The 27041-nt window shown below is 34.5% G+C and overlaps 1 protein-coding gene across 1 annotated transcript; it reads right to left on the bottom strand.

Annotated features, from left to right (window-relative positions):
• Positions 1-2804: 2804 nt before the first annotated feature.
• On the bottom strand, positions 2805-3365 carry LOC113359649. Its single transcript, XM_026603243.1, has one exon. It carries the CDS (start codon positions 3363-3365, stop codon positions 2805-2807), a length of 561 nt encoding a protein of 186 aa, XP_026459028.1.
• Between the last annotated feature and the right edge of the window lie 23676 nt (positions 3366-27041).

Below are 27041 nucleotides of genomic sequence, written 5' to 3'. Positions count from 1 at the left end.
TATTTCAAAAAACTAACTAATATATAATTTAACAATTATTAATTTATGCGATTATTTAATATCGCGATAAATTGATAAATTTTGACGGTCCCGATGCTATTATTTTATAGGGATTATATTGTACCGTAAAAACTCAATATATTGATACTCCATATATTAATAAATTCTATTATATTAATAAAAAATCATAGTCCCAACTTGGGTCAGTTATAAATATTAATAACCTCCACATATTAATATCAATAGGTTTTTCTAGTCCCGCCATAAGCAATTTACCTCCATATATTAATATGGTTGGCATTATTACATACTTATAGATATTGTTACATCAAAATTTAAGATGAAATAAAACATTTTGTTTGAGAAAAAGATGCAACTTTTTGGAATTATCGAGCATATTTAAAGCTTCTTGGGACTTTTAGTATCTCTGTGTTATCATCATCATGATTATCTCCCTCCGCTTTTTGCCTAATTCCATCTATGATTTCTTCTTCAGTTAATGCATATCTGACTTGTTGCTCATTTGGATGATTAATGAAGGCATACATATACATTATCATTACATACTTTAAATTAGCAAACGAAATCCTTTTTTTTTGTATTAATAAACTACCAAAAGAAATCCCCTGTATTAATAAACTTTATATATTAATAAATTTGTAAAGTCCCAAGGCTATTAATATATGGAGTTTTTAATGTAATTATGTTTGGTGTTACATTATGTTGCAGCAACTGCATTTTTCTTCTTTTAACACTCTTTGTCAATGTTGTTAAGCAGTCAACTTAACGGGATGGAGCTAAATGGAACTCTGAATGGTAATCTCTTTGACCTCCTAAACTTGAAGCAATTGTAAGTATTTTACTCGTTTTTGATAGGATTTATCTTAAATTTTGAGTAAAACTTGGTAGTGTATACTTGCTTATTTTACTTATTTTGGTTACAGGGATCTTAGCTGTAATCACATATATGGAGAGTTTCCTTCATCTTTACCTCCAAATACGACTCATATGTAAGACTTTTATTTAATTAATTTTATTTTTATCAAGAATCTTATAGACTTAAAAGTAGGCTCTTGACACGGCTACTTTCAATTGTGCAGGAATTTGTCATTCAACAATTTCAATCTGGAAGCTACTTTCTCATTAAAACCAATGAGATATTTGGAACATATGTGAATTTCTTAAATTTGGACATTCAAATTAATAACTGTATTAGATTATTTTGTAATTGTTTTTATATGTACATTTGTTAATTGTCTTTATATGTGCAGGAATCTAAGTCACAATTCTTTATCGTATTCACTGGGTAACGCGTTCATGAGTTTTCCTAATCTAAAACAAATGTATGTCCATTTTTTACCTATTTGTATCGACCAATATATATTTAAATATATAATAGTTTTCTCATTATGCTACGGATTGTAGGGATTTATCATATAATAGATTCACTGGAGATCTCCCCAACTCATTTGCAAGTTTGTCAAACCTTATCGGATTGTAAGTTGCTTTTATATGTATTCTTATATTGTTAACTGCAAATAGAAATAAAGGAAAAAATCGTTCACACTGAGTTTTACCTTTCAGATACTTGCAAAGAAATCGGTTTACAGGATCACCAAGTGTTGTAGAGGATCTCCCACTCCATCATCTGTATGCTATTTCCTTACTGTTCATTTTTTTTTCTTGCATACTGTATATTCTAACTTAGGGGTATTTATCTTGTTAAATAAGAAGCATCCAATGGAATCGAAAGAGTGGAGAAATCCTAGAAAAACTCTTTAATATCCCAAAATTAAGATAAAATTTTATGCAATTGTCTATATTTTCTTTTCACATAAGCGAGTGCTTCTTTCGTTTCAAAAAGATAAGTCCATTTAATATGGTAGGGGATAGATTGGGGGACAACAAGTGTTTTCGAATTTGAGTACTAATTTATGGAAGATATATGCTATAAAGATCTCACTGAGAACATGTGGTAGTCCTTTAGGCTAAGCTCTCTTAAGTTTAAACTTTAAGATTGATAATTCATACATTTCGAACCCATATATATTTGAAATGCTTTGAAATTTTTTATTTTGTCTCGTGCAAAAAAAAAGAATTTACTTCATTTGTTTCTTTCCGGGATCGAAAAAATTACTTTGGAGACTTTGGAGGGAGGCGGGATTACAAATATTATCCGGTTCCTTTTGAGAAAAAGCTAATACAAGAATTTATGGATATAATAGGAAGATCCGTGTCAATATAATGATACGGATATAATAGGAAGATATTGATATGACAATAAGGATTTTGATCCACATTTACCGATATCCCTTAACTTCAGATTTTTATGTATATAAGATATTAGTCATATTTATTGTACAATGAATGTTCAGTAGGTCAACTGAGCGGAAACCATCTTAAATCAGTATGTTTCTTTGTTTTAATATACAAGTAAAAATATTAGTATTCCCGGTTAGGGGATCATCTGGATTTTGCAATTGGTTATGGATACGTTTTGTCACTTCGATTATACGCAACCGTTAAGTTCTGGTTGCTGCTTATCGCATCAAAAGTTATGGCAACTGCTTATACAGTAGCACCAAATAGGTAACCAATGAAGATCAAACTTATATTTAAAAGTACGCGTTGGTGTGATAAAGATAACAGGGTGATTTCTACCAAATATTCCAGTTGGTCGATCCAAAGATAGACGCAAATACTAAAAAAAAAACATATCATGCATCATCGTCTGAAAAATGAGAGTGTGCTTGACCATAAAATGAACTCATTTTTTTTCTGTGAGTTAAGTGCATATAAAGAAACTAACTTGGGGAGTTAGGAACCCTTACGTCTTCATTAATAGAGTTTTCTGATGCAGAATGATGTTGCTTATCCTTTGCATTAGATTTATCTACTTCTAAGTTTTGCAGGATACAAGTAGGTGGGTATTTAACCCAAGTTACAAATTTTCCAAAAGTTTTTGCTTCTTTAGTCAGAGTGTCAGCTGCTTGATTAGCTAGTCTAGGAATATAAAAAAAAACCAAAAAATTGGTGCATTTGTTGAATTCGCACTTCACTTCATCTATAATTGCTTGATTCCGCCATTCCATTTGTGTAGGTTTCCCATTCAGATAGTCAACCAAATTCTTGCAATCTCCTTTAACACTGAAATTGGACCATTCCTTTTCCAGTGCCCATTTTGCTCCCTGCAACATTCCTAAGGCTTCCGCTTCTTCAGGGGTAGCTGTTGTGAAGGAACCTGCTCTTCCTTGTTCAAATCCTCTTGCATCATTCCTAAGAATTAAAGAAAAACCTGCAGGCAAATTAACAGAAATCCAGGCAGCATCTATGTTGAGTTTCAGTTGAGTTTTTCTAGGTGGCATCCATCTAGAAATTACTGATGTTGTTGTTGGTTTGAGACTATTAAAGTAGTTATCCTTATTCCAGAGATCAATGTACCTTTGTATTTCTAATCCTAGTTGCACACTTGTTTGTTGTTTACTTTCAAAGGTTCTGTTGCATCTCTCTTTCCAAATGAACCAAGCTTTGGTCAAAATTATTTCTAACGGGATGGATGGGTCTTTCTTTCTCATATAGTCCTTACAAATATCTAAGAAAGAGATATTGTTATCAAAATGCAGGGAGACAGGGTGTTAGAGCATAGCTCGGTCAACCTCACATGCGTTGCTATATCAAGCATGTTTGTCAATGTTAGTGATCAAAACTATAAAGTCTTGATTTCTAGCCTATTAGCTAAGTCTCAGACTAGGATAGGAAAAGTGTAGTTGAGCTCAAGGACTTCATGGTGATTCAACGACAACGACGAAGATCTACACCAGGAACCGTGGAACTTCATCAAAAAAAAGGTATGTGAAGACTTGAACTTATCTATCACTCGAAAGTCTATCTATTCTTCTCCTACTTCATATGAGACAAAATTCGTATGCTATATAGACTAGATCAAATACACTTGATATTTCGAGCTGAGTATTCATTGCTTATCTTTTACTCGAAATCTTGTGTTGGTAAAGCGTTTCGCTTTGATCGGGTTTATCTCCACCTAGTGACGAAAGTCATGAAAGTTTCAATCACTTTGGAAATTTCTCTGACGAGAAAGGTCTGTTGTTCTTCACGACTAAATATCTCCCTATGAGAATGTTTTAATGATTGAAATGAGAGTTTAGAATATATAACCATGTATTCCTTGAACCGAAGTTTTCGAACTTTGTTGATCAAGAGAAATCGGTAGGATTGTGTAATTGGATTGCCAAGTCCGCGAACCCAGTCCGCGAACTGGCGGAAGTTCTCGACCTGAGAATTTCTGATGAGTTTGGAATACTCAACCGATTAACTTGCCCGCGAACTTGTTTGTGAGCTTAAGAGGTTATGATCTAAAGATGTGCTCTGAACATGAAACATTAATTATTAAGGAATGTTTTATGCAAACCGTGGTTATAATGTTCATGAGCCGATTCTAATCGAATCGAATCATCTTTGTTTCAATTGTGTCTTGTATAGTTACATAAGATCTCATAGAAATTGAACAACTCTTAACTAGTTCATTTGAGTCAATTGAACTAGTTATTGTGAAGAAGAACATGATTAATATGAGATGCTCATATGGTTGACCTTTTGGGTTATCATGTTGAACCAACATATGTGTACTCGTTTGGGCATGGTTTTCTCAAACCCAGTAAACGTGTACCCAAGTGTGTGTGACAAGTCTTTTGATCTAACGATTGAGAGATATTGGCTTGAATCTAAATTAGGTTTTCATCTAACGGTGAATAGAGTTTGCTTTGTACCTAAGGCAAAACCCTGATTTGAAGGCTATATAAAGGAGACTTCTAGCATTGAGCAAACCTAATCCCCACACGTCTGTGTGCTACTAGTGCTCTCGCTAGAGTCGATCTCCATTAACTCTTGAGTTTCTTCTCTAAACTCGAGTTAACGACTTAAAGACTTCATTGGGATTGTGAAGCTAGACCGATACTACTTTTATCGTAGTTGTGTGATCTGATCTTGCATCTTCTATCGTACGATTACAATCGATTGATTGGCTTGAGATCGTGAGAGTTATCCGATAGGAAAGATAAAGAAGTCACAAACATCTTCGTCTCACTGTTTGTGATTCCTCGACAATCTGCTTGTGTAGTCAGGAAGGATTGTAGAGAGGTGATTGATTAATCTAGGCTGTTCTTCGGGAATATAAGTCCGGTTTGTCAATTGGTTCCTGTTACCTTGATTTTATATCTAAATACGGAACAAAACCTAGGGTTTATCTGAGGGAGACATATTTATCCTTTCCATAGACTTTTCTATGTGAGACAGATTCGTTTATTATCAAGTCTGTGATTTTGGGTTGCAGCAACTCTTTGTTGTGGGTGAGATCAGCAAAGGGAATCAAGTACGCAGTGTCCTTCTGGGATCAGAGGCGTAGGAGTACAATTGTACCTTGTATCAGTGGGAGATTGGTAGGGGTTCAACTATAGATCAGTCTGAAGTTAGCTTGGAGTAGGCTAGTGTCTGTAGCGGCTTAATACAATGTGTATTCAATCTGGACTAGGTCCCGGGGTTTTCCTGCATTTGCGGTTTCCTCGTTAACAAAACTTCTGGTGTCTGTGTTATTTATTTTCCGCATTATATTTTATATAATAGAAATAATACAGGTTGTGCGTTCGTGATCATCAACTTCTCTAATCCAACTTTTGGTTGTTTATTGTAGTTGATTGATCCTTGGACATTAGTCTTTGCTACCGTCCAAGTTATCTCTCTTTGATAAAGACTCTCTATTGATTTTAGCTTGAGTAAAAATCAAATCGATAGATTGAGATAATAACACTTTGAGATACTTTTTATCTAGATTGAGTCTGACTGTCTAGTTGATTCTCTAGCAAAGTATTTCGTAGTCAGTCCATACAGATTGCTAAGCGAAATATTGGGGGGTGTTGTTAGACCCCCGCTTTTTCAATTGGTACCAGAGCAGACAAACACGTTAAAGACCTCATCAGTCTGTGTTTGTTGCGATCTGACTATATGGACCTTAATGTCTCAATCGACGCTTCACCGGGTATAAAAAACAACCGCAGGAAAAGGTCTGATAAACTGTTTAATCTTCAAAAGAGATTGGAAGAACAAATTCGGATCTATTCTGGTCTTGTTGCAGAAATTGCAACTCTTAAGGATTTGATATCTAGTAAGAATCTCTCATTGAATATGAGAGAATCCAGTTGTTCCTTTCTAAAGAATTTCTTAATTAAAAAGAGAGTCTTTCCGGGCCTCTGACTCTAATGGATGGGGAAAAGTAGGGGATTATTACAATAACTGGTCATCTTTCAGATAATGCTCACCGATTATTTGGTTTTTATGGATGCTCATCCGATCATCCTCGACCCTGTACGTCATCTTTAAGGAGTCTGGAGGCTGCAAGTAATTCTTGTAAGAATACTGTGCAACTTTGTGTTACTCAGAAGGGACGTACGATACTATCAAGAAATTCTGTACTGAAAAGTACCAATGGTATAGGCAGTCTTACTTCTTGTCTTATTTCCTCTCTTCGATGGTGTAGTGACAGTCGTTGTGGGCCTTTTCTACATGTGTTAGGCGATTCCTCCTTGTGTGTATCTTCTATCGACTCCAAACGTGAAAAAGACTCTACAACCAAGACATAAGGATCTCTGTCAATTGGTTGCTATTCATCTCATTCAGAACCAGGAAACTTTGATGTAACTCTGAGCAACTTCTCTTGGAATAAATCAATGAATGATGATTTAGATCAACTTCATAGACAAGTTATGTGGAACCTTGTATCATGCAAGTACAATGTCTATAATGAAGGTTCTAAATGGGTATCTAGGAATGAGGGAGATTGATTAAACACCTTCAGGAATAATCTCAGGCTCATTTCTCAAGGACACTCTCGTGTTGAAGAATTTGAGTTTAAGGAAACGATTGTTCCTATGGAATGCCTTGTAGCTTTTCGACCTACTTATACTTGTCACAGGTCCTACGTAACAAGTGCTTCAGGGAACAAAAGAAGAAGAATCTCTGCACATGTGGCTTACCTTAGAAAGTCACTATGGGATAAACAAGGGGAGATTTTTGATCCCATCATGTCTTCCTAACCCTAGACGTTCGTGTCCCCATGTTTGTCTTGAGAAAATGGGGATTTGCGTTTTTTGGCTCAAGAAGTGTAGTTTTGGTTATATTTTTTTGTTTCTTTCTATATAAATATCTAAAAATACAAAAGATTTTGTTTGTCCAGGGTTTCTGTCGTCCGCGAACTGTGTGTCCCAAGTCATCCTTTCTATGGCACCTGTTACTAGATGCAGTACAAGCAGGAATGCATCCCTTGCAGGTAATGTTCGTGGATGCACTGGAATCTCCTCCACAAGTCTGAAGAAGGTGAAGGTTACAATTAATGGTAAAAATCCTTTCTCAAACTGGTTCTTGTCTTCTTATCAAAGTGATGAAAACTTCAGGAACCTAGTAAAAGAATTCATTAGCAAAAGAAACAACTTAAAATCTCAGATTGTTGGATCCCTAGAAGAGATAATTCACTATGAACATATGTTGTCCCAATCTAAAAACACGGTACAAAAACTAGAAAAAGAGATTAGTAAGTTGACGGCGTTTTCAAAAGATTTGGAGGAAATGAATGATCCCTTTGTCAATAAATTCTTCAACAACGAGAAGGAGTTTTCTGAAGATGATTTGGAAAAGATGTTTGTTGCCTAGGATGTCTTCTTTTTGGATTAGTTGGAAGAATAACTAGTGCTTTGAATAGCGATGATTGTGGATACACATAGCTATTCTTGTTTCATCTTCTTATGTTATTTTTTAGTTTTATAGGTATTAAATTCTAAAATTATTTGGAGGATGATGATTATTGCAGTATTTCCTTGGTTTGTTATATTGCAATATTTTAATGGGATATGTATTGTTTGCGTCCGTGAACTTGAAGGTTCCATATTGCAGTCAAAAGTAAAGTCGTTCATGAATTGATATTCGTATTAATGAAAGGACGAATGGACTTTTGACATATACAAAAGTTATGCCTATGCAATCATGTTTTTGATGGAAAATAGGATTAAATCTTTTGTATGACAAGGATAAAGTCTATTACGTTGTTATGCATATAATGATGCAAAGATAGAATAGATCCTTGTATGTTATCCACAGTATTGATCTTCATTGATCCATTTTATTATGTTTTACCGTGAAGGCTTCATTATGTGTCTTATGTTGAGCACCTTACAACTAAGTCGACTAACCTTGGCTTTGTTGGTTGTTCCGTAAGATGCTATATGTTGAGCGTTATGAACTAAATTAATCATCCTTGGTTATTTAGTTGTGTACTACATAAGTTTTCCTTCTTATGTTGAGTACATGTGCGGTTCAGATGGTCATGTTTCATGATAATCTTAGTCGGGGTTCCATAATTGTTGTAGTAATTTCAATGCGGTAAATAAGGTGTTCGTTGCTCGGACTTGAAAAGAAAACAATTTTTAGATTTAAATTAAAAATAAAAGATAAAACAAATTCAAAATTATGTAAATATTATGGAAAGACCAGGGTTTAGGATTTCACCATTCACCAAAATTCATGTGATTCAGTAATAATTATTATCATGCAATTCTAGACATTATAATTCAAATCAAAAACAATTGTGATTCTAATCATTGCCTAAATCAGATTTTCAAAACATCCATTGTTAATCGCAAGCATAAAATATCAAAAGCAATAAACCAAGCATATTTCATCAAGAGAAAACACAATTAATTAATAAAAATCATTTATTCAATTTTCATTCGGTGCAATTAATCATAAAAGGATTGCATAAATAAATTTAAATGAATTTTACCACATAACTTTTGGAAGAATGGCTTCCTCCATCACCCCTGGGATTGGGTTTAGCTCCTCATCCCAAAAACACACTCACAAGATAAATTCATGGCTAAAATAGGTGTTTTTATTGATGTATATAAGATGAAACAGGAATTACCAACGCTGTAGAAGTGTTACAGCGTCACTGTTACAAGGGTAAGTGCTATTAAGACTGCTGTAAACGATAAGCCTTTATTGCTGTAAAAGAACGACACTGGTATTGTTATTTAAGACTGCTGAAGAACGACTGACTATGTGAGTCTGTTCTTCATGTTCTTCAGGATCTTCAATGGCAGCAGCAGCAGTAATATCTCCTGTAACTTCTTCTTCTCGTCTATCCTGAACTCTAAACTCTCTCCTAAGGGTTTCTAACCCTTCTATGATGAAAACACAGCTATTTATAGGCTTTGAATCACCTTGAAACTCGATCAAACTCGTTGAAAATCTCCATTATTCTCTACCGGCAGTTTGAAGAATAATCCCCTTCTTGTTGCGTTCCACCCTGTTTTTAGCTATTCTCTCGTCTCAAATATCTTCTAGGATTTGGAATCAACTTATTTGAAGTATATCCCACGCAAGAAAATCCCTTAAATCTCTCAAACTAATCTCAAACCCTAAACAGAGAAGTCGTATCCTGTTGGGACTTTGATCAATTATTCCGACTTATCCAGCCCAATTGGATGGGTCTAGACTATTGCATTAGGCCTGTTATGTCTTCTAGAGTCCGTAGGTACCAAATACACCCGTTTAATCTCCTCAGAACTCGCTAAGAATTCAACTCCAAAACTGTTGTCGATGCAGCCAATTCTTCCCGCCAATTTCTGTTTTGAATTTTGAAGATGACCTCCCCCTATTCAGTTCCGGTGTCCCTTTAGTACATGCCCTGAAATGGGGTGCCCTTATCCAAATTAGGGGTGCCTTTAGCATTTCTTCTGGGATGTTTTCCGCACTTTTTCAGGGTTCCTCCGGGGTATTTCCGGTACACTTCTGGGGCATTTCCAAGGGCCACATTTTTAGAAAATTTTGCCGCAAAGCCTTATTTATCCAAAAACACCTACAAAAGCATAAAAGACCATAATAAGTACAAAATCGAGCACTAATGATATACACAAATGAGATATATTAGACACATAAATGTGTCTATCAAATACCCCCAAACTTATTATTTGCTAGTCCCGAGCAAATCAAAACTACAAAATAAAATCCTAACTCACTTTCGCAGGCATCGTCGATTGCATTTAGCATATGCAATAAGCCTTTAAACCCCTAGGTGGCTCTAGTGGCCGAGTTATAGTCTCGGGAGGGCTTACCAGAGATATACCCATAAAACCTGTACTCCAGACCTTAGCTATGTACGCAGAACCTTGGAAGGCACTAAAGAATCTCCTTGGTTGGCATACTTATTGACTACAGGAAGAAGTACCCTGATGCGAAATTCCAATTGTTGTACACGAGTTTGCACTCAAGCATACTAAAATTCATATAAAGTGACAGAGCTCTACTCAGATAGTTGCACTATGGACATCATATTCGGAGTCAAAACTAATCACATGGATAGATCAAGAAGATGGATATAGAAAAACATAGATGGTTTTGATGTTTACTAAGTGAACGGCGTTTCCCATATCTTTCTGAAGGCCTCCGCCAAAATGAACCTATCCTAATGGATTGAGATACTAGTCTGACTAATATCAACACACTGGCATATACAAGGGAACCAGTGGTCGATAACCTAACTCTAGGTCAACACAACTGGCATATACAAGGGTACCAGTGGTCGACTTTATTGAATTTATTCCTTTTGGTCAAATGGTCTGGTCTCAATTTCTTTATTTTATTTTTTTTTTCTTTTTTTTTCTTTTTTTTTTCTTTTTTTCAATTTCATGGTATCTCAATCACTCTAATTCACCCTAGCATTGGTAACAACTTGAATCGTGAGCCCCACCAAATCACTTAGAAACATATTTAAAAAGAAAACAACAACAAAAAGGAAGTGAAAAGGACTCAACGAGATATGGTGAAACTATCATGTTATTCCTAACAACTGAGCTCTGTGCTTTTATGAATAGACTCTTTAGATGTTGCCATCTAATCAGATTGGTTCCTCAACTCCTACAACCAAAATGCTTCCATCCACTTAGATTAGTTAGTGCAATCCTCAATAGGCATAAATTTCTAGGCTCTGGAGTTTATGTATTCATACTGCAACTAAAACGTTTCTCCCATACCCCCAAACTTAAATCTAACATTGTCCTCAATGTTCTAAAGATGAAATTAAAAGCATGAACAAGGAGAAACTGTTACCATTTGAAGCAAAAGAGATAAGGAAAAATATTACCGTGTTGCATGAGATTGGGTTACCTCCCAAGAAGTCTAAGTTTAATGTCTTCAGCCAGACTTAGGAAAGATTAGTCACCTCGAATCATATAGTAACAGTCGAAATAACTGTGGGTCTTCAAAACCAAATAGAGATGACCAAAGGAAACTGCAATGAACCAAGAAAAGAAATGAACAAGACTAGCACCCCTTACTAGTTTCCTGATTAAGATATCTATATCTAATTGTGGTTCAGGTTCTAAAAGGGTCTAAATATATTTATTTTGGCTGCAACTCTCATTGAGATCCGAATATTAGGTCCTAGAGTCTGTAAAACTCAAAAAAGAACTTAGAAGCACATAATAATAACCTAAATAATTGAGGATCCTCTAAGTCAATCAGTTTGACTTACATAATTGACCACTGAGAGTAGTGGTCATTCTTAAGAAAATGTGTCGATTCTAATTCCTAAAGCATTTAGGTTTAGTCTCACAACTTAATATTCGACACATTTGGAATATAAACGTTCCCACAGTTGGAAGAAAACTATTTGGTGGGAAAACAAAGTCAATCTGGGGATCATAGCCTGGGCAAACCACATCAACCAGAGGATGGGTTTCTAACGACTGAACTTCTTCCTGGACATCATTAGGCTCGGGAAAACGAGTATGAAGGTAATCTTGTAAAATGGTCGAGGCACAGATATCAAGTCCTAAGTGTGGGGACTTTCTGAGAGTTAAAGGTAAGGCACTAGGGAAGTGATAATCACCCCCAAACTTAGAGTTTTCAGTGTCTCTAGATAGACCTCTAATTATTTCTTGAATTTCCGTATCTTCAGAGTCCTTAAAATATTCAAGAGATTTTCTAAGTTTATTAGTGCATCTTTACTCATCTCTACGGGTCTATCTTCTTCTTCCAAGACTATTGTTTCTAAGTCGCTAGACTCTAAAACATATTTTCGAAATGAACCCGTTCCTCTAAACCACTATCGGCTTCGTAATCAAAAGGAAAAACTACATCGTCTAAAACGGTGGTATCCTAATCAAATCCTCGTCCTTTTGAATAGGTGAATAATCATAAAAATTATTTGGATTTGAACTAGAAATAATATAATCACTATACAGCTCAATTGGATTACTAGACTCCTGATCACTATGCCTACATATTTCAGATTCTTCATTACTGCTATCCTCATCATCATAGTACGAAGATGATTGAACCTTATCTAAATAAGTAGTCTATTTTATTCTAGCCTCGTCCTCTAAATTAGGCAAATATTCACTATTGATATCAAAGGTAGAATTAGAAACCCTACTTTGGAAATTTAGATTATTTCGAGCAGCATTGGCCAACTGTTCATTTTCTGCCTCTAGACGTGCCTGAATTTCACTGAGCATAACACTTATACGTTCACCACTCTCGTTTATCATCTCAGAATATCGTGTACACTCTTCTTTTGAACTATTCATTGCAACTAAACGTTTATACGTCCTTTCAATCCGTTGTTGGGTCTCTTCTAGAGATGGAACAGGTTCAGAAATATCATAATTAGGACTAGTTTCCAAAAACGAGTAACCATTACTACAGTGTTCCTGATTTTCTTGCTCGTAAGACCAATTCGCGTGTGGATAGTAATTGGTCTCACCATGGTATGAACCATAACCTTGAAAAGGTTGGCGTTCCCAACTACTATTCCCACCATGGTCATAAAAATGATGATGTCCATATTCAAATTCAGATCGATACTCATTGTATTGGCTTCTATCATACCGGTTCGACATTCTTAATTGCAAGGGAATTCTACACAATCACAAACAAGGCTGACTCGACCAAATCAAACCTATAAAATCTAGCAAACAACAATCATGATGGCTCCACTTACATTGTTTCTAGACCAGCTTATGTTCCTTCGAAAAGGAATTCGTTACAATTTGAGCACACCCCTCTGGAATCAATCCGAGTCAAAGTAAGTTGAATTGAGGCGAGGGAAGCTCAGTGGAGCTTTGATACCCAAGGACTCACCGCTATCACAAGGCGGCGCAGTCACGCATTCAACTCACAGAAACCATCATGAACTTTGAAGTGTGCTTAAAGAGCAACCAATATTTTTCGAACGAGTTTCCTATTAAGCGTGATACCCTATCGGTCTCGTTCTAGTCAAGTTTTAAGCTTGGGTTCGCGTTAGGTTTCGTTTTCCTAAGGCGGGCAAGAAGGAAACGGTGATGAAATCCGAGTCCTTATCTTGATTTGGCCAGGCCTTGCCCTTTACTAGGAAATTAAAAACAGTCCAAATTCGTCCTCAATCAATGAATCACCTTAAGGAATACAGTAACTCGCTTACAGGACATTCGCGAGTGTTTCGATGGACTTACCTCCCGTACCAGACGAGGGATGAACCGTTGAAGTCGACTCGGGCCACGACTCATATGTCATGTACGAACCCGAGGGGCCGAAACGATATTGTAATCGTCGTCCTTCCCTACAAACAGTTTATATTTAATTTTTTTTATATAACCCTTTCGTAGGGTTAAAAAAAAATAATAAAAAAAATGTCCAAAAGTCCAGAATAAAGTCCAAATAAAAAGTCCAAAAATTACAAAAATTATGAAAAATAAAGCCTATTTACAAATTCTAAAATAAATAAATAAATAAAAGCTATATACAAATAATAATAATAATAATAAAAATTAAATCCTAAAAAAAAATTATGTCTTTTTTCTCTTCTCTTTTAGCTTTTAGATTTTAGCTTTAAGCTTTTTGTTCCCAAGTCCTTAGTATTCCACTTCGAACCTGTAAATCAAAGACACAAAAAGAAACGTAAAAAGGAACAAATAATAATAAATAAATAAAAAATAAACCTAAAAACAAATCTATATACAAGTCCGCGTCGGCGGCGCCATTTTGTTGTAGTAATTTCAATGCGGTAAATAAGGTGTTCGTTGCTCGGACTTGTAAAGAAAACAATTTTTATATTTAAATTAAAAATAAAAGATAAAACAAATTCAAAATTCAAAATTATGTAAATATTATGGAAAGACCAGGGTGGAGGATTTCACCATTTACCAAAATTCATGTGATTCAACAATAATTATTATCATGCAATTCTAGACATTATAATTCAAATCAAAAACAATTGTGATTCTAATCATTGCCTAAATCAGATTTTCAAAACATCCATTGTTAATCGCAAGCATAAAATATCAAAAGCAATAAACCAAGCATATTTCATCAAGAGAAAACACAATTAATTAATAAAAATCATTTATTCAATTTTCATTCGGTGCAATTAATCATAAAAGGATTGCATAAATAATTTTAAATGAATTTTACCACATAACTTTTGGAAGAATAGCTTCCTCCATCACCCCTGGGATTGGGTTTAGCTCCTCATCCCAAAAACACACTCACAAGATAAATTCATGGCTAAAATAGGTGTTTTTATTGATGTATATAAGATGAAACAGGAATTACCAACGCTGTAGAAGTGTTACAGCGTCACTGTTACAAGGGTAAGTGCTATTAAGACTGATGTAAACGATAAGCCTTTACTGCTGTAAAAGAACGACACGGGTATTGTTATTTAAGACTGCTGAAGAACGACTGACTATGTGAGTCTGTTCTTCGTGTTCTTCAGGATCTTCAATGGCAGCAGCAACAGCAATATCTCCTGTAACTTCTTCTTCTCGTCTATCCTGAACTCTAAACTCTCTCCTAAGGGTTTCTAACCCTTCTATGATGAAAACACAGCTATTTATAGGCTTTGTATCACCTTGAAACTCGATCAAACTCGTTGAAAATCTCCATTATTCTCTACCGGCAGTTTGAAGAATAATCCTCTTCTTGTTTCGTTCCACCCTGTTTTTAGCTATTCTCTCGTCTCAAATATCTTCTAGGATTTGGAATCAACTTATTTGAAGTATATCCCACGCAAGAAAATCCCTTAAATCTCCCAAACTAATCTCAAACCCTAAACAGAGAAGTCGTATCCTGTTGGGACTTTGATCAATTATTCCGACTTATCCAGCCCAATTGGATGGGTCTAGACGATTGCATTAGGCCTGTTATGTCTTCTAGAGTCCATAGGTACCAAATACACCCGTTTAATCTCCTCAGAACTCGCTAAGAATTCAACTCCAAAACTGTTGTCGCTGCAGCCAATTCTTCCCGCCAATTTCTGTTTTGAATTTTGAAGATGACCTCCCCCTATCCAGTTCCGGTGTCCCTTTAGTACATGCCCTGAAATAGGGTGCCCCTTATCCAAATTAGGGGTGCCTTTAGCAATTCTTCTGGGATGTTTTCCGCACTTTTTCAGGGTTCCTCCGGGGTATTTCCGGTACACTTCTGGGGCATTTCCAAGGGCCACATTTTTAGCCAATTTTGCCGCAAAGCCTTATTTATCCAAAAACACCTACAAAAGCATAAAAGACCATAATAAGTACAAAATCGAGCACTAATGATATACACAAATGAGATATATTAGACAGATAAATGTGTCTATCTATAATCTCTTATGTTGAGCCCAAAATAATTAAATTGATTACCTCGGTGATTAGTTTGGTTATTTGTATTCCGATTAGATTAATTATAGGTTCTCTTGTAGTTAATCTAATTGAGTTTTTATATATTCCACAAGTTCTTGTGTTGAGTATATGAACGGCTACACTATCATGTTTTATTGGTTAATGTAGTCACGAATTCCGTAAGGTTTTCCTTATGTTGAGTACTTGAACGGTTAAGTTAGTCACCTCCATATGATTAACTTAGTCGTAGCCTGCTGCTCCGTGAGGTCACTTATGTTGAGCACTTTCAATTAAATTGATCACTTTTGTGGTTTTGATTTAATTGCGTATTCCAATTAGAATATTCATAGGTTTACTTGTGAGTATTTTGGTTGAGTTTTGGATATAAAAATCATTCATATGGTTTTGGTGTCCAAATAAAAATCCTTCTTTTCTTTCGAAATTAAGGTCGCTCTTGTTGTTCCTTTGGGAATGACATCAAATGGGGGAGAGTTCTTTTGAACTTGTGCTTAATGGTAATATCTTGCGGGGAGTGTGGCTGTGGAATTTTATAGGGGTTATCTTGCGTCTTAAAACTCCTTGATGAATGCTGTTAGCTTCGGATATGAGATTGCATCTAAATTAAGATGATATGTTGTCTTTCTTTTGGTCATGAAATGTCTCTTGTGGAAATTTCATTATGAACCCGTTCTTGTACCTTTGCCAATTTTATTGACAAAAATGGGGAGAAATATTGTAGGTCACACTACAAATACATATGGTTTTCGGATCATTGTGTAAGGGGGAGTGGTTTCCATGATCGAGATGGAGTATTGACTAAAGAGGAGTGATACATATCACCATAGTATTATTTTTAAATTCGTGATGCAATTGGACTTTGATGTTCATAATAATACAATGACACTGTATGGTAATGATCGAGAATCTCTATTTCTCTCATTGTTATAGCTACGAATCTTCAACAACGGAGATACTAAACTTACAACCTTTGGGATCATTGGAGTACTTGGAAGGACGAAGATTTCAAGGAACGTTGAAGATTGGACTATGGAATAGGAGCCACTAAAGTTTATCTTTTTTGTATTTCATATGTATTAATAGTTTTGTCACTACAATTGACAAAGGAGGAGATTGTTAGAGCATAGCTCGGTCAACCTCGCATGCGTTGCTATATCAAGCATGTTTGTCAATGTTAGTGATAAAAACTATAAAGTCTTGATTTCTAGCCTATTATCTAAGTCTCGGACTAGGATAGGAAAAGTGTAGTTGAGCTCAAGGACTTCATGGTGATTCAACGACAACGACGAAGATCTACACCAAGGAACCGTGGAACTTCATAAACAAAAAGGTATGTGAAGACTTGAACTTATCTATTACTAGAAAGTCTATATATTCTTCTCCTACTTCTTATGAGACAAAAGTCGTATGCTATATAGACTAGATCATATACACTTGATATTTCGAGCTGAGTATATATTGATTATCTTTTACTCGAAATCTTGTGCTGGTAAAGCATTTCTCTTTGATCAGGTTTATCTTCACCTAGTGACGAAAGTCATGAAAGTTTCAATCACTTTGGAAATTGCTCTGACGAGAAAGGTATGTTGTTCTTCACGACTGAATATCGCTCTCTGAGAATGTTTCAATGATTGAAATGAGAGTTTAGATTATATAACCATGTATTCCTTGAACCGAAGTTTTCGAACTTTGTTGATCAAGATAAATCGGTAGGATTGTGGAATTGGCTTGCCAAGTCCGCGAACCCAGTTCGCAGACTCAGTCCGCGAACTGACGGAAGTTCTCGACCGAGAATTTCTGCTGGGATTTCCAAAACTCGTTTGTATGCTAAGTCCGCGAACTGGCGGAAGTTCTCGACCCGAGAATTTCTGCTGAGTTCGAAAAACTCAATCGATTAACTTAAGTCCGCGAACTTGTTTGTGAGCTTAAGAGCTTATGATCTAAAGATGTGCTCTGAACATGAAACATTAATTATTAAGGAATGCTTTATGCAAACCGTGTTTATAATGTTCATGAGCCGATTCTAATCAAATCGAATCATCTTTGTTTCAATTGTGTCTTGTGTAGTTACATAAGATCTCATAGCAATTGAACAACTCTTAACTAGTTCATTTGAGTCAATTGAACTAGTTATAGTGAAGAAGAACATGATTAATATGAGATGCTCATATGGTTGACCTTTTGGATTATCATGTTAAACCAACATACGTGTACTCGTTTGGGCATGGTTTTTTCAAACCCAGTAAACGTGTACCCAAGTGTCTGTGACAAGCTATGTCTTTCGATCTAACGGTTGAGAAATATTGGCTTGAATCTAAATCATGTTTTCATCTAACAGTGAATAGAGTTTTCTTTGTACCTAAGGCAAAACCCTGATTTGAAGGCTATATAAAGGAGACTTCTAGCATTGAGCAAACCTAATCCCTACACGTCTGTGTGCTACTAGTGCTCTCGCTAGAGTCGATCTCCATTAACTCTTGAGTTTCTTCTCTAAACTCGAGTTAACGACTTAAAGACTTCATTGGGATTGTGAAGCCAGACCGATACTACTTTTATCGTAGTTGTGTGATCTGATCTTGCATCTTCTATCGTATGAGTACAATCGATTGATTGGCTTGAGATCGTGAGAGTTCTCTGATAGGCAAGATAAATAAGTCACAAACATCTTCGTCTCACTGTTTGTGATTCCTCGACAATCCGCTTGTGTAGTCAGGAAGGATTGTAGAGAGGTGATTGATTAATCTAGGTTGTTCTTCGGGAATATAAATCCGGATTTTCAATTGATTCCTGTTGCCTTGATTTTATATCTAAAGACGAAATAAAACCTGGGTTTTATCTGTGGGAGACAGATTTATCCTTACGATAGACTTTTCTGTGTGACACAGATTCGTTTATTATCAAGTATGTGATTTTGGGTTGCAGCAACTCTTTGTTGTGGGTGAGATCATCAAAGGGAATCAAGTACGCAGTGTCCTATTGGTATCAGAGGCGTAGGAGTACAACTGTACCTTGTATCAGTGGGAGATTGGTAGGGATTCAACTATAGATCAGTCCGAAGTTAGCTTGGAGTAGGCTAGTGTCTGTAGCGGCTTAATGCAGTGTGTATTTAATCTGGACTAGGTCCCGAGGTTTTTCTGCATTTGTGGTTTCCTCGTTAACAAAACTTATTGTGTGTGTGTTATTTCTTTTCCGCATTATATTTTATATAATAGAAATAATACAGGTTGTGCGTTCGTGATCATCAACTTCTCTAATCCAACTTTTGGTTGTTGATTGTAGTTGATTGATCTTTGGACATTGGTCTTTGGTATCGTCCAAGTTATCTCTCTTTGATAAAGACTCGCTATTGATTTTAGCTTGAGTAGAAATCAAATCGAGAGATTGAGATAATAACTTTTTGAGATATTTTTTATCTAGATTGAGTCTGACTGTCTAGTTGATTCTCTAGCAAAGTATTTCCGAGTTAGTCCATAGATTGATAAGCGAAATATTGGGTGGTGTTGTTAGACCCCCGCTTTTTCACAGGGAAAGGTTTCATTGCCCACACAGACTTGGCAAAGGGACAAAAAATAAGAAGATGTTCTATGGATTCAGGTTCATTACGTCCAAAAGTGCAATTGCAGTGAATATCCTGCATGAATACAGAAAGTCTCTGATTTGTAGAAATTGCATTATGCAAACATTTCCAAGCAAAAGATTTTATTCTTTGGGATACCTTGAGGTTCCAAAGATTACTCCTAAAAGAATCATATTGTCCTAAGTTATAATGATTCTCAGTTCTTACTACAAGCTTGTTATACATAGACTTAACAGAAAATAAGCCAGAGCTTGTAAGTAGCCACCTGAGTGTATCTGACTTATCTTCGACTATCCTAATGTTGTAAATTTTCCTAGCTATGCGAGCATGAAACAAATCAAAAATTACTGGTGAATTCCACTTCAAAGTGAAAAGATCAATAATATCCTTCACAAGTGTTAAATGAGAGTTAGTAGCTGTTTTATAGGTACTAAGAGTATTTTCTAAGTATGAGTACCCAATTTTCATCCTAAATATTGACACTATTACCATCACCTATTTCCCAAATACTATTTTGTTCCACCAGTTTAATGCCTTACTGATGCATTTCCAAATCCAGGAACTAGTTGCAGGGGTTTTTGCCTTAAATACTGATGAATTTCTGAAGTATCTAGGTTTTAATTGGGACACCCATAAAGCCTTTGGTTCTGTTAGTAACCTCCAAGCTAGCTTAGTTATCATAGTTCCAACTTGGGCCAGTTATAAATATTAATAACCTTCATATTTTAATATCAATAGGTTTTTCCAGTCCCGTCATAAGTAATTTACCTCCATATATTAATATGTTGGCATTATTACAAACTTATAGATATTGTTACGTCGAAATTGAAGATGAAATAAAACATTTTTCTTTGATTGTTTGAGAAAAAGATGCAACTTTTTGGATGGCTCATCTTTTGATTTGCGGATGTGTAAGACCTCATTATTACGGGCACTTTCCTGTTAAAGCCAAAACATTTACAACTTATCGAGCATATTTAAAGCTTCTTGGGACTTTTAGTATCTTCGTGTTATCATCATCATGATTATCTCCCTCTGCTTTTTTCCTAATTCCATCTATGATTTCTTCTTCAGTTAAAACATATCCAACTTGTTGCTCATTTGGATGATTAATGAAGGCATACATATCCATTATCATTTACATACTTTAAATTAGCAAAAGAAATGCTTTTTTTTTTTGGTATACCTCTCTATATTAATAAACTCTATATATTAATAATTTTGTAAAGTCCCGAGGCTATTAATATACGGAGTTTTTACTGTAATTATGTTTGGTGTTACATTATATTGTAGCAACTACATTTTTCTTCTTTTAACATTTTTCTGCATTTTGTCAATGTTGTTCAAGCAGTCAACTTAACGGGTTGGAGATAAATGGAACTCTGAATGGCAATCTCTTTGACCTCTTAAACTTGAAGCAATTGTAAGTATTTTACTAGTTTTTAATAGGATTTATCTTAAATTTTGAGTAAAACTTGGTAGTGTATACTTGCTTATTTTGCTTATTTTGGCTACAGGGTTCTTAGATGTAATCACATATATGGAGAATTTCCTTCATCTTTACCTCCAAATGCCACTCATATGTAAGACTTTTGTTTAATTATTTTTATTTTTCTCAAGAATCTTATAGACTTAAAAGTAGGCTCTTGACACGTCTACTTTCAATTATGCAGGAATTTATCATTCAACAATTTCAATCGGGAAGCTTCTCATTAAAACCAATGAGATATTTGGAACATCTGTGAGTTTCTTAAATTTGGACATTCAAACTAATAGCCATATTAGATTATTTTGTAATTTTTTTATATGTACATTTTTTAAATGTCTTTATATGTGCAGGAATCTAAGTCACAATTATGTATCGTGTTCACTGGGTAACGCGTTCATGGGTTTTCCTAATCTAAAACAAATGTATGTCCATTGTTTACCTATTTGTATCGACCAATATATATTTAAATATATAATAGTTTTCTCATTATGTTACCGATTGTAGGGGTTTATCATATAATAGATTCACTGGAGATCTCTCCAACTCATTTGCAAATTTTTCAAACCTTACCGGATTGTAAGTTGTTTATATATATATTTTTATATTGTTAACTGCAAATAGAAATAAAGTAAAAAATCGCTCACACTGAGTTTTACCTTTCAGATACTTGCAAAGAAATCGATTTACAGGATCATCAAGTATTGTAGAGGATCTCCCACTCAATCATCTATAGGCTATTTCCTTATTGTTCATTTATGTTTTTGTTTTTTGTTTTTGCATACTGTATATTCTAACATAGGGGTATTTATTTTGTTAAATAAGGAGCATCCAATGATATCGAATGAGTGGAGAAATCCCAGAAAAACTCTTTAATATCCCAAAATTAAGGTAAAATTTTATGCCATTGTCTATATTTTTTTTCACATTAGTGAGTACTTCCTTCGTTTCAAAAAGATATGTCCATTTAATAGGGTAGAAGAATTAAGAATATCAATGCAACCACTTTTTTATATACAATTTGAACAGACTGTGCTAGGTATCCCCGAAATCCTTCCCCCGATAGGTCTATTAATTCAACAATTATCCCACCCCTTAGAAAAACATGGAGGCCATTTTTGTTTGTCATTGTGGGGGACGAAATTGGGGGACAACAAGCATTTTCGAATTTGAACACTAATTTACGTAGGATAGGCTATAAAGATCTCACTGAGAACATGTGGTAGTCTTTTAGTCTAAGCTATCTTAAGTTTAAACTTTAAGTTTGATATATTCATACGTTCGAACCCATGTATATTTGAAATATCTTGAAATTTTTATTTAGTTTCATGCAAAAAAAAATACTTTTTCTTTTGTTTCTTTCCCAGGGTCGAGAAAAATTACTTTGGAGGGGTGCGAGATTACAAATATTATCCGGTTCCTTTTGAGAAAAAGCTAAGACAAGAATTTATGGATATAATAGGAAAAAAAATGAAAAGTAAAATTTGAAAAGGTGTTATCAAGATCCATATAAGAAAACATTTAACATTTTATTAGGATAAAATGAGTACCTCAGGTTGGAGATGTTGAAAAAATATATGGAATCACTCCACTGAACTTGTTAAATTGAATCCACAAAGTGTTTAAGGGGAAGGTTTTTGAGGAGATCTACCGAACCCTCGAACTTGTTCCTCTGGAGGAATCTGATAACAAAAATACATTAGTAAATATAGTTAGAATACAAGATAGGAAAACAAATAAATACAAGATAACGCTAATAGGAAACTCACAATGAAGTGAGCTTTGTCGAGGCACTGATAGAAATGGGAAACTTTCCAGTAAATGAGTTGTATGATAAATCCATGTGGTTTGTTACAGATTAGGAAAAAGAGCCACTAAATGCAAGAATATACATTACTTTAAACTAACGATGTGAAAGTGATACGCACAGTCGCCTTAAACTAGGAAACCCTGTAAAGAAATTCCCTAATGGACATCGATAAAGAAAGAGACAGTAAAAAATTATCCAACTTTGTCTATTATACTTAATGTTCAAAGTTAAGACTCTCACAAATTCTCTAGGTATTTCATCGGATTCAGTAATAAAGGAATGCTTTGATTGAATTTGTTGAACGCAAGATTTCTGCATCATTCGAATATATTGTCAAAAAAAACACTTAAAGTACTCTATGAGATTTTTGATAAAAAAGTAAGAAAGAAGTCTTACATTTCTGTAGTGTTTGGAGGTAGGGATATAACAACAAATCAGGTTGTGTTAAGTATGATTATATGCTGACATTTTATTGTAGTACACTTACAGTTTCTTCAGATTTTGGAGGTCAAAGAGATTGCCTCCAAGAGTACCATTTAATTCTTGCCTGGGAAGCTCACTACATGGAAAAAGTGATTTCGAATGTCAAATATATATAGTTACTATAATCAATAGATAGACCATAGATATTCAATACTTACATGGATGTGACAGTTGACCCAGAACATCTAATTCCTTTCCATGCTTCCTCACATGGATCTCCTTCACTATTCAAATTGAATGATCTGTATATATCTTGAAGAACTTGAACTGAAAATCAAAAGGACAAAAATTAATTTTTTTAGCAAAATTGTAGAGACCAAGAGGCAGTGGTCATAACATACGTTCTTGTGGATTTGTCAAGGCGGAAACTGGATTAATCACATGTGTAGACCACAAGCATAGCGCCAACAAACAAGTCATTGAATGAATTATCCCTGAAACCTACAAATCAAAAGGTAATACCAAGATAAGAAAACAAATCTCTAAGTAAACTATTATATATTGGTTGTCTACTCTTAAAATCTCTTTCAAAATTTATGTTACTGGTTATGGATTGTAAGAAGGTCTTCTAAAGTTTTTGTTACTCATTATAAACTTGAATATTCAAAGACTCTGCATACTTACCTATTTTCAAAACTTTGAGTGACTTTCATGTACATATATGTCTTGATGAAAGTCTTGTAAAATATGCAAAATTTCGGAAGGTTTTATAAAAATTTGAACTATTTTTTATTCTCTTTTATTTTATTTCATGAATATACTATTTATAAAACCAATATTGTAATGAAAACTCATATTTTCTTTTATTGCATATAAGTTGATACGATAAAACATTTTTTTTTAAACTTGTATGTAAACATGTGTAATAATTATGATTTTTGTTATTTTTATTTATTTTATGATATATATATATATATATATATATATATATATATATATATATATATTTAGTTTGTCTTTGTTTATATAACCTATAATAACTTTTATCTTTGTACTTATCATATATTATCATATATGAATGAATACAAAATTGGATAATAATTAAAGTAATACAAACTATTTTTCTTGTCTCTTTTTTTTCTCTCTCTTTTTCTTCTTATCGTTTTGGAAGACTTTTAACGTCAAAAACCAAAACATTACAAGAGATTGGATGGGAGTCTAGCTACAAGCTGAGCTCCAACATCCTTTTGAATGGCCACCCCTATTGTATATAAAAATTGTAAATTTGGTTTTTATTCAATTTTTTAGATGTATGCAGATTTCTTTATATAAAAATTTGTTTTCTTCAGGACTCAAGTGCGCAAGATTCTGCCCAATTTTGAAGAACTTTCAGAAAGATTTTATCTTCACTGAGTTCTTTTAAATCTCTTTAAATATATAGAAGTATTTATTGAGTAAACCCTTGTAAGTTTACCCATTCTTCGTCACACTCATTTATATGTTCTTCACGACTATATTATTCGGAATTGAATATTCATTCATTGGTTCCCACACAATATTCGTAAGATTTTTGGTTTTCACGTTCTTCATCTTTCTTTTTAAAGAACTAGTTTTGAATTTTGTCTCCCTGGGACCTGATAATTAAAACTTGAACGTATGTACTCAGACTTTTAGAGTCTTTAGAATCACTATAAGAATCAAAAGATTTAAAACCTTTACACAAATATGCCGAAATTCATATATCAATGACAATTAAAAAGCTGAAAATTAATAATTATCATATTAACTTAGGCTTGGTAAACAACGCCGCATATATTTTTTTCATTTGGTTTGTAATATTAGTATAATACCATCTATTCTATTGTCATTTAACTAAAATTGCAAAATTTCATTAAAGCATTAGTTGTTGCTAGGTCTCATTATAAACTTATAGAACTAAATCGCAATTGAAGTAGCACAACAACTTTGATTAAAAAAAATGGAAGCATGTTTCTTTATCAGACATCGAATAAAATTAGACATTTTTTCCCTATACACAATAACTAGATAATGAATGTTAATTAAAAGTTTAGAAGGAAAAGCAAGATAAGAATTATTACAATGGTAACAGTTACTTTGATTTTAGTGGTATAGTATTTTACTTCTTTTTAGTTAGGGAAATGGCTTATTTCTCATGGGAGAAAACCTTGGAACTTCTAATATAAAAGAAAAAAGAGTTATAATACGTAAAATAAGTGAAATAACGGGGGTCTAAGAACCACACCCAATATTTTGCTTAGAAATCTGTATGGACTAACTCCAATATAATTTCAAGACAATCAACTAGACAGTCAGACTCAATTTGAAGAAAGTATATCAAAGAGTTATATCTCAATCTCTCAATTCAATCCGCGATCAAACAAATAATAATTTGCGAGACCGATTGAATACAAGAGAAAAAACTTGAACAGTACCAAAGACCAATGTTCAAGGATCAATCAATTTCAATCAACAACCAAACGTTGGATTTACCAATTGATCGATTCAACGCACAACCTGTGATATTTAAATTATATAACAAAATATAACGCGGAAAAGAAATAACACAGACACCAGAAGTTTTGTTAACGAGGAAACCGCAAATGCATAAAAACCCCGGGACCTAGTCCAGATTGAACACACACTGTATTAAGCCGCTACAGACACTAGCCTACTACAAACTAACTTCGGTCTGGAGTGTAGTTGAACCCCAATCAATCTCACATTGATCAAAGGTACCGTTGCGCTCCTTATGTATCTGATCCTAGTAGGATACTACACACTTGATTCCCTTAGCTGATCTCACCCACAACTAAGAGTTGCTACGACTCAAAGTCGAATACTTTAATAAATAAATCTATCTCACACAGAAAAGTCTATAGGAATAGATAAATCTGTCTCCCACGGAAATACCTACGAGTTTTGTTCCGTCTTTTGATAAATCAAGGTGAACAAGAACCAATTGATATATCGGACTTATATTCCCGATGAACAGCCTAGAAATATCAATCACCTCACAATAATCTTAATCGACTAGTGAAACAAGATATTGTGGAATCACAAATGATGAGACGAAGGTGTTTGTGACTAATTTTCTATCTTGCCTATCGGAGATATAAATCTCAAGCCAATCTTACGATTGCACGCAATCACGATAGAAACAACAAGATCAGATCACGCAACTATAGAGAAAATAGTTGGGTCTGGCTTCACAATCCCAATGAAGTCTTTAAGTCGTTAACCTACAGGATTTCGTGAAAAACCTAAGGTTAAAGGAGAATCGACTCTAGCTGATACAACTAGTATCACACAGGAGGTGTGGGGATTAGGTTTCCCAGTTGCTAGATTTCTCCCTTATATAGTCTCCAAATCAGGGTTTGCAATCTAAGTTACTTTGGTAACAAAGCATTCAATATTCACCGTTATATGAAAACCTAATTAGATTCAAGCTAATATCTTTCAACCGTTAGATCGAACTTAGCTTGTCATGCACAAATGAAATGTAACTTCATTTAGGTTTGAGTAACCGTACCTAAACGTATACACTTAGTTGGTTCAACAATAGTTAACCAATGGTTAGCCATATGAGCACTTTCGTATCAACCTTATTCATCTTCACCATAACTAGTTTAAATGACTCAAATAAACTAGTTAGAGAGTTGTTCAATTGCTTAGATCTCATAGAAGTATACAAGACACAATCGAAGCAAAATCGTTTTTGATTCACTCGAATCGATTCATGAACATTATAGCCACGGATTGCAAAGATTGCATTCCTTATTATATAAATGTTTTAGTTCATGAGCAAACCTATTTTAGAAAGTAACCTACCTAAGTATGCGAACAGGTACGCATACTTAAGTAACCGGATTGAATTTGTTTTTCACTTCCAAACTCCAGCAGAAATTCACGGACGTGAACTTTCCGCCAGTACACGTACGGGTACGCATACTCTGCCAGATTTCCAACTACGGGTATGCATACTTTTGGTTCCCGATTTTGGAC

This window comes from Papaver somniferum, chromosome 3, assembly GCF_003573695.1.
Source record: "Papaver somniferum cultivar HN1 chromosome 3, ASM357369v1, whole genome shotgun sequence".
NCBI lineage: Eukaryota > Viridiplantae > Streptophyta > Magnoliopsida > Ranunculales > Papaveraceae > Papaver > Papaver somniferum.
The sequence above is the reverse complement of the archived record's forward strand: the minus strand, read 5'-3'. Positions and strand labels throughout refer to the sequence as shown.

Bases quoted from the DNA above. Each gene is read 5' to 3' on its own strand.
- LOC113359649 (XM_026603243.1), bottom strand. From the start codon at position 3,365: ATGCCACCTAGAAAAACTCAACTGAAACTCAACATAGATGCTGCCTGG.